This window comes from Myotis yumanensis, unplaced genomic scaffold (assembly GCF_028538775.1).
Source record: "Myotis yumanensis isolate MYYU_CA2020_CCGP unplaced genomic scaffold, mMyoYum1.0.hap1 SCAF_3, whole genome shotgun sequence".
Classification (NCBI taxonomy): Eukaryota; Metazoa; Chordata; class Mammalia; order Chiroptera; family Vespertilionidae; genus Myotis; species Myotis yumanensis.
In genome coordinates this window covers 9,735,028-9,748,744 of record NW_027223754.1, presented here as the reverse complement: position 1 = coordinate 9,748,744, position 13,717 = coordinate 9,735,028, and the positions used below count along the sequence as shown (strand labels likewise).

General features: G+C 41.2%; 1 protein-coding gene across 6 annotated transcripts in view; it reads left to right on the top strand.

Moving 5' to 3' along the window:
* Positions 1-13,717, top strand: part of FAT1 (FAT atypical cadherin 1) — a 125,927-nt gene that overhangs the window by 71,200 nt on the left and 41,010 nt on the right. For 4 of the 6 annotated variants that reach the window (XM_070408246.1, XM_070408244.1, XM_070408243.1 and 1 more), the window contains exons 4-8: positions 8,236-8,297; positions 10,398-10,727; positions 11,062-11,272; positions 12,428-12,496; positions 13,465-13,604. In XM_070408246.1, the coding sequence (XP_070264347.1) occupies positions 8,236-8,297; positions 10,398-10,727; positions 11,062-11,272; positions 12,428-12,496; positions 13,465-13,604 (812 nt within the window). The remainder of the gene's footprint in view (positions 1-8,235; positions 8,298-10,397; positions 10,728-11,061; positions 11,273-12,427; positions 12,497-13,464; positions 13,605-13,717) is intronic. The other 2 variants (XM_070408245.1, XM_070408248.1) reach the window with 1 other exon arrangement.

The window sequence follows — 13,717 nt, the reverse complement described above, 5'->3', positions numbered from 1 at the left end:
ATTGTGCAGTTGCCGAGGGTGGGAGACAGATAAGGGTGTAGAATGTTAGATTGTCTGAACCTCCGCCGCCCGGCCCTGCTGACAGGCGCGTCACAGCCTCGTTGTGGTATGTCAAGGACAGCTAAGGCGGGGAGTCCCGGACAATGGGGACCAGTGTGCTTCAGGGGTTTCATTGTCCACAAGTAGCCTCGGGAAACTGACATGACCCTCGCGAAGCGTCTTCTTAGTCCATGTTTTCCATTTGAACTTCGGGGGAGTGATGTGCAACTTATAATGGGCAGATACACTTTAGAAAAGACCAACGTTTTACTCTCTTATCTGTATGTTTGGTATTTTCCATGCTTAGGATGCAAAGCAAGTATTGCTTTTTATTCTTCAAAAGTTTTATTGAAGTCTAATTGACATGCAGTAAATGGCGCATATTGAAAGCCTACAATTTGGTAAGTTTTGGCAGAGCTATCAAACTGTGAAACCATCACCACCATGGGGCAGTGACCATACTCATCACTTCTCGAAGTTTCCCCTTCTCTCTGGACCCCGGGCCCAGTCCACCCCTGCTCCGCTTCCCATCCCCGTGTATTGATCTGCATTTTCTAGAATTTTAGATAAATGGACGCACACTGCTTGGATCATGGTGAAGATTCTTGCACCAGGCATATTTACCTAGTGACCCATGCGCGTTGTAGTGAGTACGCTTTCATTGCTGCGTGTCCCCGCATAGATGTTCTGCACTTTGTTTATGCAGTTACCCGTTGATGGACGTTTGTGTTCCGGCCACTTTTTGGCTATTACTAATAAATCTGCTGGGAACATTTGAGAATAAGTCTCTGTGTAGACATAAACTTTCATTTCTCTTGGATTTCACCTCGGAGTGAATAACCGTGGAAACCGTCTCAGGGCAGTAGGTCTCACCCCCTTTGTTCCTGAAAGTTAAAGCCGTGGTGCGCGGGCAGGCTGAATAGCCATCTCATCTCAGACGGTGATGAAAGAAAATTGAATTTATTTAAGGAAAAGGGGATGGGAGATGGGTATCCAAAGAGAAGGGCTACACAGAGAAAAGGGGGCCTTGGAGGCAGGTTCAGGGGGTTAGCCTGGAATGAGCTGTCGCTGCCCATGGCTCCCCTGGTTGCAAGTCTTATGGGGTCCCTTGGTGAGTGGGGGATGCGTGCCTGTGGGGGAATGGCACAGGCATGATCCTTGGAGGGAGCGCACACACAGGATCCCTTGTCCTGAGCATATTTATCTCCTTCCTGCAGGTGGAAATCTTAGGGGAGGTCTCAGGGGAGGGTCTCAATGGAATATGCATCAGCTTTCCAAGGGTGCTCTTTCAGGGTCGTGGTCTCCACTGATTGGTTGGTGCCAGGGCAGGGTGTGTGTGTGATTAGTCAGTGTAGCTGGTCCTGAGGCAGCCATGGTGTCACATGTCTGGTTTTGCTGCTTTTCTGGGCCTGGAGCTGAAATACAACTGAGGCCTAGATGTTATGTTTAGGGAGGAAAAGGTCAGGGGGTCTAAACTACATGACCAGTGATATGCTAGGGGAGGATAGGTTACCCTGGGGGCGAGGAACTTGTTTTCCCAGTTTTGCCCTTTGCTATCGGGGCCTTTCTGCCCTGGTGAGTTTCTGTTCTGGCCCATCATCCTTGCTCTGGGAGTCGAACAGTTTCCCATCTCTCAGGATTCGCCGTCTTTCTTTGACTGTCTGGTGTCCCAGAAATCACAATTTCATTTATTTTGTCTTGTTTTCTGTTTGTTCCATGTTGGAGGGTGAATTTGATCCCCTGGCTAAAAGTGGAGGGTCAACTATTGCTTTTTATCTGGAAAAAAAAAATGCTTATTTAATTTTAGAGCTGCCACACATATGTGTATACTGTTAAACCCTCACTTAATAAACAGTAGGAATCTTCTTAACCAGGATTTTTTTTGTGTTTTTAAGGAATTAAAATTGAATTTCTAGATTTATTTTAAACCTAAACTTAGCAACATCCTGGGTATGTTTCTAGAGTTTGTAGTTTGTAGAAATACAGATCACTGTACAGTTTCATCTGTAAAATTGTGTCGTTGTGTTGTACCTGAAGCCCAGAATCCTGATCCTCCAGTTTGGGCTGCTCCTCCTTCCTCAAAATGCCACTCCTTCTCAATATAGTGTGCTTACTAAGACCAGAAAGTAGATGTGTGTGTGTGTGTGTGTGTGTGTAAGTGTAACATACTTCATAACTTATATTACTTGTCATAAATACGTAATGCATTCACATAGTACAAAATTGGAAAGGTACAAAGAAGATACCCATGAAAATTTTTGTTCCCGTTCAGTTTCCCAGACAGCTTTCTTCCTTAATATATCAGCTGTTTCATTCTCTGTATTCTTGATGCTCTGGTGTCTGGATTCTCACTGTCAGAGACTGCCCCTCTCAGGACTTGATGGTTCTTAGGAGGCAGTAAATGACTCACCTTTCATGTGCCCGCTGGCCAGTCCAGACCCCATCCTTGGGGCCATCCTTGATCCAGCCGGTATCCCCTGTCCTTACCACCCCAGGGCCGGACCAGACAAGTAGAGCAACAACCCCTGAGCTCCAGGCCCACAGAGATCCTCGAACTGGCCGGTGCTGCGGAAACCACAAGAAAGGCTCCTGCCCGGCCCTGGTGCAGCCTCCTGTGGCCCTGGTGGTGTGGGCAGGCGTGCCCGGTGGTATTTCCTTGCATGTCCCTCTTCTTGAGGATTGTGGGTGACCAAGTGTCTTTTCAGTGACATTTGCTGTCTGACCTGTTGGCCTCACCATCCCTGAATAATAACAAAACCTACATTGGAAAGCACGGTAAAGCCAATAAATGCTATCGTAGCTAATAGGCATGCTCATCTATGTTCTAGTCCAGGATAACATTATCACTATTTTTTTCCTCCATCAAAGTAAGTGGCATTTTATTGTGGCTGGAACAGAGGCTGAACAAAGTGCAATAGGAAACAGCTACAGCTGCAAACAACTTCCAAGGGTTTCCGGTGACATTTGATAGCCGCAGCGGAAGGAAACGGAGGGCCGGTCGCTCACAATGGCAGGAATTCATTTAAAAAGAATAAGTGTACCTATTTGCAGTCTTTTTTCAAAGATATGCAAATATTATAAGGAAGGATCAATAGGTGTGTCTTACCTAACCTGCTTATTTTTAATCTTTTAGTGAAGTGTGTTATCCTAAAAGTCTGAAGGAAGTCAGGTTTTATTCAGGGCCTTTTCTCTATACATGTGAGATGATGACATGCTTTTCTTTTAAAATCTGCTGATGTGGAACCCTTAGGATTCAAGTGGTATTCCATTTTTTAAAACATGTAGCTGAATATCACTTGCTAAAATTATTTTAAAGACCAGTATTTTAAGATTTTCACGTTTAAGTGCCTACGTGCAGCTCACCTTTTCTTGTCAACATGGGGTTAACCTTGAAAGTGGGCTGAGTTTCTTCCCCTCTCTATCTCTGCTATAGCTGACATTTATAGGGATGATGAAGGCAACTTCCAATAAAGCACATTTGGCTTTTGATCTTGTGTTTGTCATGGTTTTCATGCCACCAGTTTCCAACAAGAAACAGCTACTCGGATAGAATTAAAACCAGAAGAGAAGCCTGGAGATTTCTGGGTGTAAATTCCCACTCAGCCACTACCTGTGTGACGTGATCTGTTTGATTAGCGCTTTCTCTGGGCCTCGGAAAGTTTGAACTCCATGAGCCCTGAGCTCCCGTACAGACTGGGCCGTCTGTGAATAGAATTCCATTTTTGGCTCCAAGCCTAATCCTGCCGGCACCAGGGTGACAACAATAGCTGCTCAGATGGCCACAGCTGCCAGAGAGCCCTCGGCAGGCTGTGGTCAGAGGCAGTCTTAGAACAGCCCCTAAATAAAGGCATCATGATGCTGTGGAGCATCTCTGAGCGCATGACCTACAGCTCCAAGGGGATGGATGTGGAGTGATAACCGTAGGAAACATTGAGCGCTGGCTTTTGGCCTATAAAGCCACCTGTATTTTTAGAATGGGGCTCTGGGTAGCCATGCCCAGCCTCCCTGCCTGCCTTGCAGGTCTGCTCTGCCTTTATTTTCAGTGTGGGTGCTGGTCTTGCCTGTTGGGGATGCAGTCCTGGCTCAGGTCCTTGAGGGCCAGGACCACCCCATATTCATTTGTTGTAGCCACCAGAGAGCCAAACATGATACTGAATGTGTGGTTGCTGCTTAGTACTTACTTTCCAGTCGACTCGCACAGATGTTAAAAATCAGTACCTGTTGGAAGAGACAGCTTAAAAGTCTGCACAGGAAAACACTGTCCCTGGTTTAGTTTCTGTCCTTGTCCCTCCTGCCTGTGGTGCCCTCTGCCCACCTTCTGTGCAGACCTCAGGACTTCGGCTGTGATCTTTGTAAATGGCAGTGAACAGCCTTGTTCTGAGAACATTTGTACTTTATTAAAGCTGGTTGGGGAAGGTATGGGCAGAGTGACAGTCGTGTGCTACATGGAAGCTGTAGTTACTGTCTCCTGCTTCCCTGTGCTTTGCTTTATCATTTATTTCAAAAATTAGAATGATTGCCAGTTGTATTGCCTCCTTCATTTTCCATACATTTAATTAGTCCCTGTAGTTTTTTGATAACTAATTCAAAGCATGTTATGTTTTAATAGTGTACCATGAAAATTAACAGTATAGAATAATACCCTGTAAAGTCATAAAACATTTCAAATGAAGACTGCAATACAATGTAGAAAACAGTATGCAATGGTGGTCGCTTGGCTGGTCGGCTTGTGGTTGGCTAGTCGTGGATGGCCTCACTTGCATATGGTTATCCACAGGAGCAATGGGGTTGGCTAGACTACATGTCTCATCACCCAAGTTCAAACTTACTTGGAATACAGAGCCTTTAGCAAGGGCCCTTGCTTTCTCTCCGCTGTTTTCAGTATGCACCCTACACTCTAGGCCCTCTTATTGTTTGTTGAATGTAGTCTTTTGACTTACCCCCTTCATCCTTATGTCTTAAACACTCTGAAAACTAGTCTTAGTCATCTGCATTCTTACTGGACAGCACAAAGAAGCGGAATGAATGCAGAGAGGGAGTTTCACCTATGGGGACTATCTCCGATTATCTGTACCTACTCATCGTCTAATGCTCACCAGTATGTGCATTCTAGTCCATGAAATCTATTTGATCTCTTAAACTGAGCAGTTTGTTGATGGTTTCTGGTACGGGTTTGTAAGAAATGTCAGAGAATAAAAATTTCTAGTGAAGCATGACAGTTAACCTACCATGCTCTCTTTTCTTAAATGAACTCTTTCTCCAAATGTCTAAAGTAGCATAGAAAGGCTATGAATCATTTTTAGTGATATTCATAAAATATAGGACTGTTTGGTTTCTTAGTTTTACATACACATATGGGGGTAAACTTGAACTGATAATTGGTGAGAAGATAATGCAGTCTGTTCTCTCAGCCCACCCATATTTATAATAGTATTGGTCTGCAATTTTCAACTGGTGTGCTGCAAAAAAATTTTAGAACATGCAGGTCCTGACTGTTTAGTCAGGGGCCTGAACCCTTCTCCCTTAGATTGTCCGATTAAAAAACAACAACAGCCAAAAGAGCAATAGCTGTCCTGTGTGAGTGAATCAGAATGATAGCCGTTTCTTTTGTCATATCAGCAAAAAATATAATATACCTTTTTGGTGTGTCACAGAAGTTTAGTAATTAGTTTATGTGTGCCATGAGATGAAAGAGGTTGAAAATCGCTGCTCTACAGAATGGGATGTTTTTCTAGGTCAAGGAAAGAAAGTTTTGTATTTTCATTTCTATTTTTAATTTAATAGTGCTTCGCAGAAAAGAAAGATAAAACACAAAGTTACAAAAGCCAGCACTGGCGTATGCATTTTCCTGCTTTCACCCCTCCTGTTTTCTTTTCTAACTTGCATTTTTGGACCCGCTAAGTGAATACTGATTAACTATGGCTATTCCCTCCTCCCCTCACCCCCCTTCCCCTTTAACTTTTATATAAGTCACAGTTCAGAGTTTATGGAGCGTTGAAATACCATAATGCAATAAACTATGCAGTGTGTGGTGGAATGGGGAGGGGGAAAAAACAAAACAAAACAAACCCCTTCTCATCCGGGCCTCAGGAAGGCTAAACTCCAAGCCTGGCTCTGATAATGGACTTACCGGTGACCTTGAAACACTTTAACTTCTCCTTGGCCCAGACACCTGAGCATCGGGTTTCTCTGTAGTTTGGAAATATTGTGCTGTTTCTATTAAGCACATGTCTCCCTGGGATTTAGTAACAAACATTACAGGTGAGCACAGATGTTTAAAATGAAAGACATGGATGCCCTTTTTAGACTATTTAATACCTACACGGTTAATAACATGTGTGAGGTATATAGAAAAGGTATACACTGGGTTCATGTTTGAAGTGAGTGTTTATCACAGTGGTGAGGGCGGGGCAGGGGTAGCAGGGTGGATTAGCAGGGTCCCAGAGGTGCAAATAGGTGTGGAAGGCAGAATGAATTCCACTGCTGAACCCAGGGGGTCAAAGCAAGCTGTTGCCCTTGTGAAGTGCCCATTGACGATGACTCTTGGATGGACGCTTTGGGACAGTTGGATGGGACTCGTCCCGGTGACTTCCTGTCATTTTTGAACTACTTAAACCGCAATCAGAAGGGGTAGTAAACTTTTGATGGGGTAAAAAAAAAAAAAAGAACTGAACTTGAAAAGGTTTTGAAGGAATGGACATTAAACTTGTGACAAAGCAACATTTTCACACCATGAAGCTTTGTGAAGCATTTTCCTCGAATTAGGGAAAACCTCAGAGTGTAACTTACAAAACAGTCTTTTGTTGTTCTTATTCAAAAGAGAGCATTGCTTCATTGAAGTAGGGGGAAGACAATGTGGATTTAGATTCTAGTTCAGAAAAAGAAATACTTCACATTACATGAAAACACAAGCCCCTCACTTACAAATGTAGAGAAACATTTTGAATAGCCTTTAATTGGTAGTTTTGTGAAAATAGGATATTAGAGAAGATCCAAAAGAGGAATAAAGTCTGCTCTTAAATATGAATTATTTGAAGTATTTCCGTGCCGAAGAACCACAGAAAGCTGGGCAGGGGGAAGGTTGGCCCTAGCCGTTGTCTTGCCACATGAAGCTGTACCTGACCTTCAGAGCGAATGTTGGAGCCGCTCAGCACCAACACAGGCTGGGAGGGTGTTTCAGTGGCTGGGGCAGTTTTGTTTTTGTGTACGTTTTGTAAAGTACAAGAATAAATTTAATCAGTTTTGATGATCTTCTTGGTTCCATATGTTCACAGTTTACCAGATAGTTGTCATAGTTCAGGAGAGAGATATAAATTCAATATTGTAGTTCGGTAGAAAAATCAAAGAAATAAGGGGGTCTTAATTTTCTTCTTTTGTTGGAAATGAAATGATTGTTATTTGAGCAGCATTACCTGGAAAATCACATTTCTTTTATAATCTTCATTTTTGAGAATAGATGATGCAAAGGTAATGAAGCATAGTCATATACATTATATTTTCCAATGGCCCTTTTCTTTTATATGTATTGATTTCAGAGAGGCAGGGAGAGGGAGAGAGAGAGGGAGAGGGAGAGAGAAACATTAATGATGAAAGAGAATCATTGATCAGCTGCCTCCTACATACTTCCTACTGGGGATCAAGCCCGCAACCCGAGCATATGCCCTATGATTGGAATTGAACCCGGGATCCTTCAGTTCGCAGGCCAACGCTCTATCCACTGAGCCAAACCAGTTACAATGGCCGTTTTCACTAGTTACAGCAATTGCTTCTGTCAATTCTCTGTTTTTAAATCCTCACCTGAGGATATGTGTTTTTTTAATATTGATTTTGAGAGAGGGAGAGACAGAGAGAGAGAGAGAAGATGGGCCCTGCAGCAGTCGAAGGAGATATGGATGAGGTTGAAATCCTGAATAATTTCATCTCATGTTCTAAATATCTTCTTTGACAATGCAGACTGAAACCACTAAACCAAAAAATGTAACTGATTTGAGTTTTTCACTTTCTTAATACTTCTGTAATATACCTATTGAGTTTAAGAATTATTAAATGAAAATAACATAATTAACTGTTCTTTATTAATCATTCTTTTCCCTTGAGAATAAGTTAAGAGGTTTGCTCAGACTTACATACGGAGTGTGGTTATGTGAGGTTACGGTTTATTGTTGTGAGGACTAATGAACTGTTATCCTTTCATAGGTCTCATCACAACTACATCGAGGAAACTAGATCGAGAGCAGCAAGATGAGCACATATTAGAAGTAAGCATTTCTTTATTTTCAGTTATTTTGGAAATATAGTCGTAAATATCATGGGAAAGAAATTCTTATTCTCATTTACTAGTATTCATAGGTGTTAATATTTTGTTATATTAGCTTACTGTCATTAATAAAAAAGAATATAAAACATTGTGCATATATTTTATGCCTCCTTTATGTCCCTTTGTGTCCCCAGGATGCAAGACCACTGTCCTAAGTCCCATTCTAATTTTTGTACTTATTCAGGCACACACAGAGAGTAAGCAATACTGAAAACAGTGATTTGAATGTAAGTTTCATTTGCATAAGTGGTTTTTTGTATGTCTTCTACATCTTTTTCTTCAGTATTATGCTTTTGAGATGTACTTATGTAAATAGATCGAATTCAGCCTTTTAAATTGTAGTTAGCTTGTTTCCAGGTTTTTGTTTGTTTGTATTCCATTTTAAACTGAATTATATGAAGTTTATGCCCTTTTTGCCCTGGCCTGTGTGGCTCAGTTGTTAGAGCATCGTCTCCTGCACCAAGAGATCCTGGGTTCCATTCCGTCAGGGCACATGCCTGGGTTTGTGGGTTCGATCTCCAGTAGGAGGTGTGTGGGAGGCAACCGATCGATGATGTTTCTCTCTCTCATGGATGTTTCTATCTCTCTATCCCTCTCCCTTCCTTTTCCTCTAAAAGTCAGTAAAAGTATTTATAAAACAACAGCAGCAACAAAACTGTGTTACTGGCTATTTGTTATTGAATCCAGGCTTAGGAACAATTTGGTGATGAATACTACAAAGCATCGTTCTTGATTGTATTTTTCTTTAATTTTTCTTTTTTCCCAAATATCAACTGGTCACAGGGAAATGGTGTGAGACATTAAAATTGCAATAGCAATTTTTATTTTGTTTTATTTTGAGAGTTTGGGAAGGTAGATCATGTGCTTGACAAGTACCGTCAGGATCCATTCACAGTTTGTAAATAACAGGATTTACACCTATCAAGCTTCAAACAGAAAATAGTTCCCTGGGAAACTTCAATCCACTTTAGTTTTTAGTATTTCAGTAATTAATTTGGGAAGATGTGTGAGGGGAGAATAACTGTTGCTAAGGTCATTACTTTTAATCTACACACTGAAGTAAAAATGGACATTTGATTAAAGGGTGAGATTGTTTCTTTTGCATCTAGAAGCACATACCAGTGCATCACCAAGAATCCTGATTTTTATTCCTACACTGATGACATGAATAATTTACTTGAAATAAAAGTTATTTTACATTTCTTTTACTGAAATTTTTATTTCATAAATTGTATTAAATTTAAATGTTTATGGTTCACTCTACTAAACATGGAAAACTTCTGTGCAAGAGCCAAACAAAATAAAATGATGATTACTAGTATTAAAAGGCGTGCTGCTTAGCATATATTTTAAATTGATGACTTAGCTTATTTTATTGATGAAGCTTAAAAATGATAGTTTTTTAATGGACTGTGTGGAGATTTTATTTTTAAGTATATGCAGTATCTATATAGTTTAAGAGGACTCTTTAGATACTTAAAGCAAAATCTTCATGTATATCTTCCTTAGCTTAAAAATAATAAGTTTGATAGCTTAGCATTTTGGTGACATTCACAGTACGGTAACAGTTATGTGAGGGCCCTGGCCTGGTAGCTCAGTTGGTTAGAGCATCGTCCTGTTAACACCAAGTTTGCAGGTTCGATCCCCAGTCAGGGCACATACAGGAATCAACCAGTGAATGCATAAATAAGTGGAACAACAAATTGATGAGTCTTTCTCTTTCTCTCTCCCTGTCTTGCTCTCTACAACCAATTTTAAAAAATGCCAGTGTGAGGAAGGGAGATCGCCTGGTCAGGAGAGGTTAGGGCTCACAGCCAGTTCTTTCTTAGCCCTTGCCCCTCCCTGAGTTTCTATCTGAAAATGGGAGAGGTTGTCCTGCCTCCTCACAGGGCTGTTGCTGGAACGAGAGGAGGTGGTTTATGGTCAGAGCTGTGTGCACTGGAGAGGTTTCCACAGATGCGGATTCTCATTGGGAAGAAAGCATCCACTTTTCTTTAGTGTCTTTTAAAAACGTTGTTGATCTCTCACCTTTAAAAAATAGGTTACCGTGACAGACAATGGTAGTCCCCCCAGATCAACTGTTGCAAGAGTGATTGTGAAAATCCTTGATGAAAATGACAACAAACCTCAGTTCCTGCAAAAGTTCTATAAGATCAGACTCCCAGAGCGAGAAAAGCCGGACCGAGACCGGAACGCCAAGCGCGATCCCATCTACCGGGTGATTGCTGCCGACAAAGACGAAGGTCCCAACGCAGAAATCTCCTACAGCATTGAAGAGGGCAATGAGCACGGGAAATTTTTTATTGAGCCCAAAACCGGACTGGTGTCATCCAAGAAGTTTTCTGGAGCTGGAGAATACGATATTCTTTCAGTGAGTGAAGATCGAGTCTTTGAATGTCTTACAAACATTTATTATTAATCTCATTTTTGGTCTCGTTCTCTTATAACTTTATTCCGTAAATGGCCTCAGTATGGCAGTGGGAAGTATGGGTTTGTTTTCCTCTTTGTAGTTGTCACTCCAGTTATTATTTGTTGAGTGTGGCATGAAGAGGATGCTTTCTGATCAAGCATTAAACACGTGGAATATGCAAAGACAGATATTAAATGTTTGAAATTGGCTCAGTCTAAGACCAACCCAATCCGTGCTTCATTGATGGGATGTTACTTCTAATAGTTTGCCGTTTTGATCCCCTCTGCTCATATAGATCAAGGCAGTGGACAACGGTCGCCCCCAGAAGTGGTCAACCACTCGCCTCCATATTGAATGGATCTCCAAACCCAAACCGTCCCTGGAGCCAATTTCCTTTGAAGAATCGTTTTTCACCTTTACTGTCATGGAAAGCGACCCCGTTGCTCACATGATCGGAGTGATAGCTGTTGAGCCGCCTGGCACCCCTCTTTGGTTTGACATCATTGGTAAGCGTTCCTCATAGTTGTCATCGTCCCTGTCTAGGTTATACCGTGGAGTACCTGTTTATGCTCTTCTGATTTTTGTGCATCTCTCAGAAATGTAAAATTGGGAATAAGACCAATTTGTTTTAAATTGCGGTATCTTGATTGCAAAGTTTGTCTCTGTACCCAACATATATTAAACTTGTTTAAAATAGGTGCTCTATGTGTACCATCTCAATATGAAAAATAAGGTTTTTAAAAGTACATCAAGGACTTATAGAGAAATCTAAGCATTTTGGTCCAAAAGTACAGTTTCTGATCCAAAAATACAGCTTTTTAATTTTTCCCTCTTGAAACATAGCATATGGCAGATTACCATTTTCAGTGGATATGATTTAAATGTTTAAAATAACTATGTGTGGTTGTCACACATCAGTATTTTATAGAGAATAAGCTTAAAATTTTTAATTTTATAACTTAAAAACGATAGTGGCAACCGTGACTTTTAAAGTTTTATTTACCTCATTTTCAGTAGGAAGCAAGATTCACTAGATTAAATTACATGCCTAAGCCAGTTTTTTTTGGTCATTTAATTCAGCGTAGTTATAGAATCTAATAATCTATTCCAACATACTTTTCAAAAGTTCACATTAGACTTTGACATGTTTTTATGATTTCTTCACACTATTTTAATGATAAGGACACTTAAGATCAGAAGCACGTATTACCATTGGGACTTCATGTCCCTTTTCCCTTGTCCACCTCTCAGCCACGATAGCCCCAGATGCTGTTTCAGCAAGTCGAGCTGGTCGGCCATCGGCTGAGGGACCACAGGTGCACTGTGTACGGCTTTTCCCCTTGAACTTGCACACTAGACAGTTAGGCTCTGTTTATCATGTTGGTCAATGTATGAAATTGTGGATGTCATCAACACCTATGAAACCATTACAGGTTAGTTTTAAAGAAAAGAAATGAGATTGTGTTCATAGTCCACTGCAATCAGAACAGTTCGTTTGCTGTCTGTTAATTCCTATCCGGTTTCCAGATGAGCAGGCTGCTCCTGGGCAGCCTCTAACATCACCGTGTAACCCCGCCTGCCTTTGGAACCGGTCTGATTGATGGCTCTGCCTTGTTCTCTGCTTTCTTCCATGCTTGCTTGCTTCTTTTTGGCTGGGCCAGGAGACACACTGGCTAGAGAAGTGTTTTACATCTTTCAGATGACTTGTGACCTGAACTGTACAGCAGAAGGTATCTGCTGAGATCACATAATTTGTCTCAGATTATGAGATCTGCAATAAAAGCATCATTTTTTTTTTTTAGAACTTTTATTTTCAGGGCCTCCCTTTCATTGCGTTTTCTTTTCATAGTGTGCACGCGGTCATCCATTTTAATTGCAAACATACCAACTTCTCATCCATCCCTAGATCCTTCGTTTTAACTGAAGACTTTGCTGTGTGTGTGTGTGTGTGTGTGTGTGTGTGTGTGTGTGCTATTTTGCTTTTTGGTAAGATTTAGTAATAGAACTTCATTGTGATGTTTAGACATTTTCATTCCATTTCATTGATGTATCTCAAGTTCAATGGATTTGAAAAGAGTTTGTCAAGAATATGTAATTGGCATTGTATTTGGATAATGTAAGTAGCACAGAAACGTTTGCTTCATTCTCTTTGACAACAATGGAAAAAATTTCACGTACTTCATATGAGTCATGGCTAACTCTTGGTAAATATCGCTATTTTTTTCCAAGTCAACATTTTTTTTTAATAGGTATTTTATTAGGGCAATATGCCCGAAGTGTTACAGTTGTTGTTTTTTATAAATAAACTTTTAAATGGCCAACCTTGGTTACCAAATATCTTATATAGCTACTGCCACATAAATTAAAGAGATATTTAGAACCCCCGAAAAATCAAATTGGCAGTCATACATGGGCAATATTAGCAATGTTTTCCTCTTTTCAGAGTTGCTTTCTTGCTTCCTTTCGCTTAGTTGTTGCCTTGACAGTTAGGTCTCCACTCTGCGTTTCTAAAAGTGATGTCTTTGTCCTTGCCCTTCCTTGTTCTCAAAATGAAAGCGCTGGGAATCACCTTGGCCAATATTGATTATATATATCGGAAATTTTGTTTTACTGGCATTAAGAATTAAAAAGCCACAAAATAGTCGGCAGGTTTTCATCCCGTTACCTGTTCTTACTTGTTTGTCCTAATTGAATCCAGGTGGCAACTATGAGAGTCACTTTGATGTGGACAAGGGCACGGGTACCATCATTGTTGCCAAACCTCTTGATGCGGAACAGAAATCAGACTACAACCTCACAGTCGAGGCGACAGATGGAACCAGCACAATACTGACTCAGGTTAGCAGAGGATGAGGGGGGTGCTTGTCAGAGGAGGGTATGAGCAGTTCATTCTGCCCCCCCACCCCACCCCCCGAGGTTCTCCGATCAGAAGTTACCATGTTGCTGTAGTT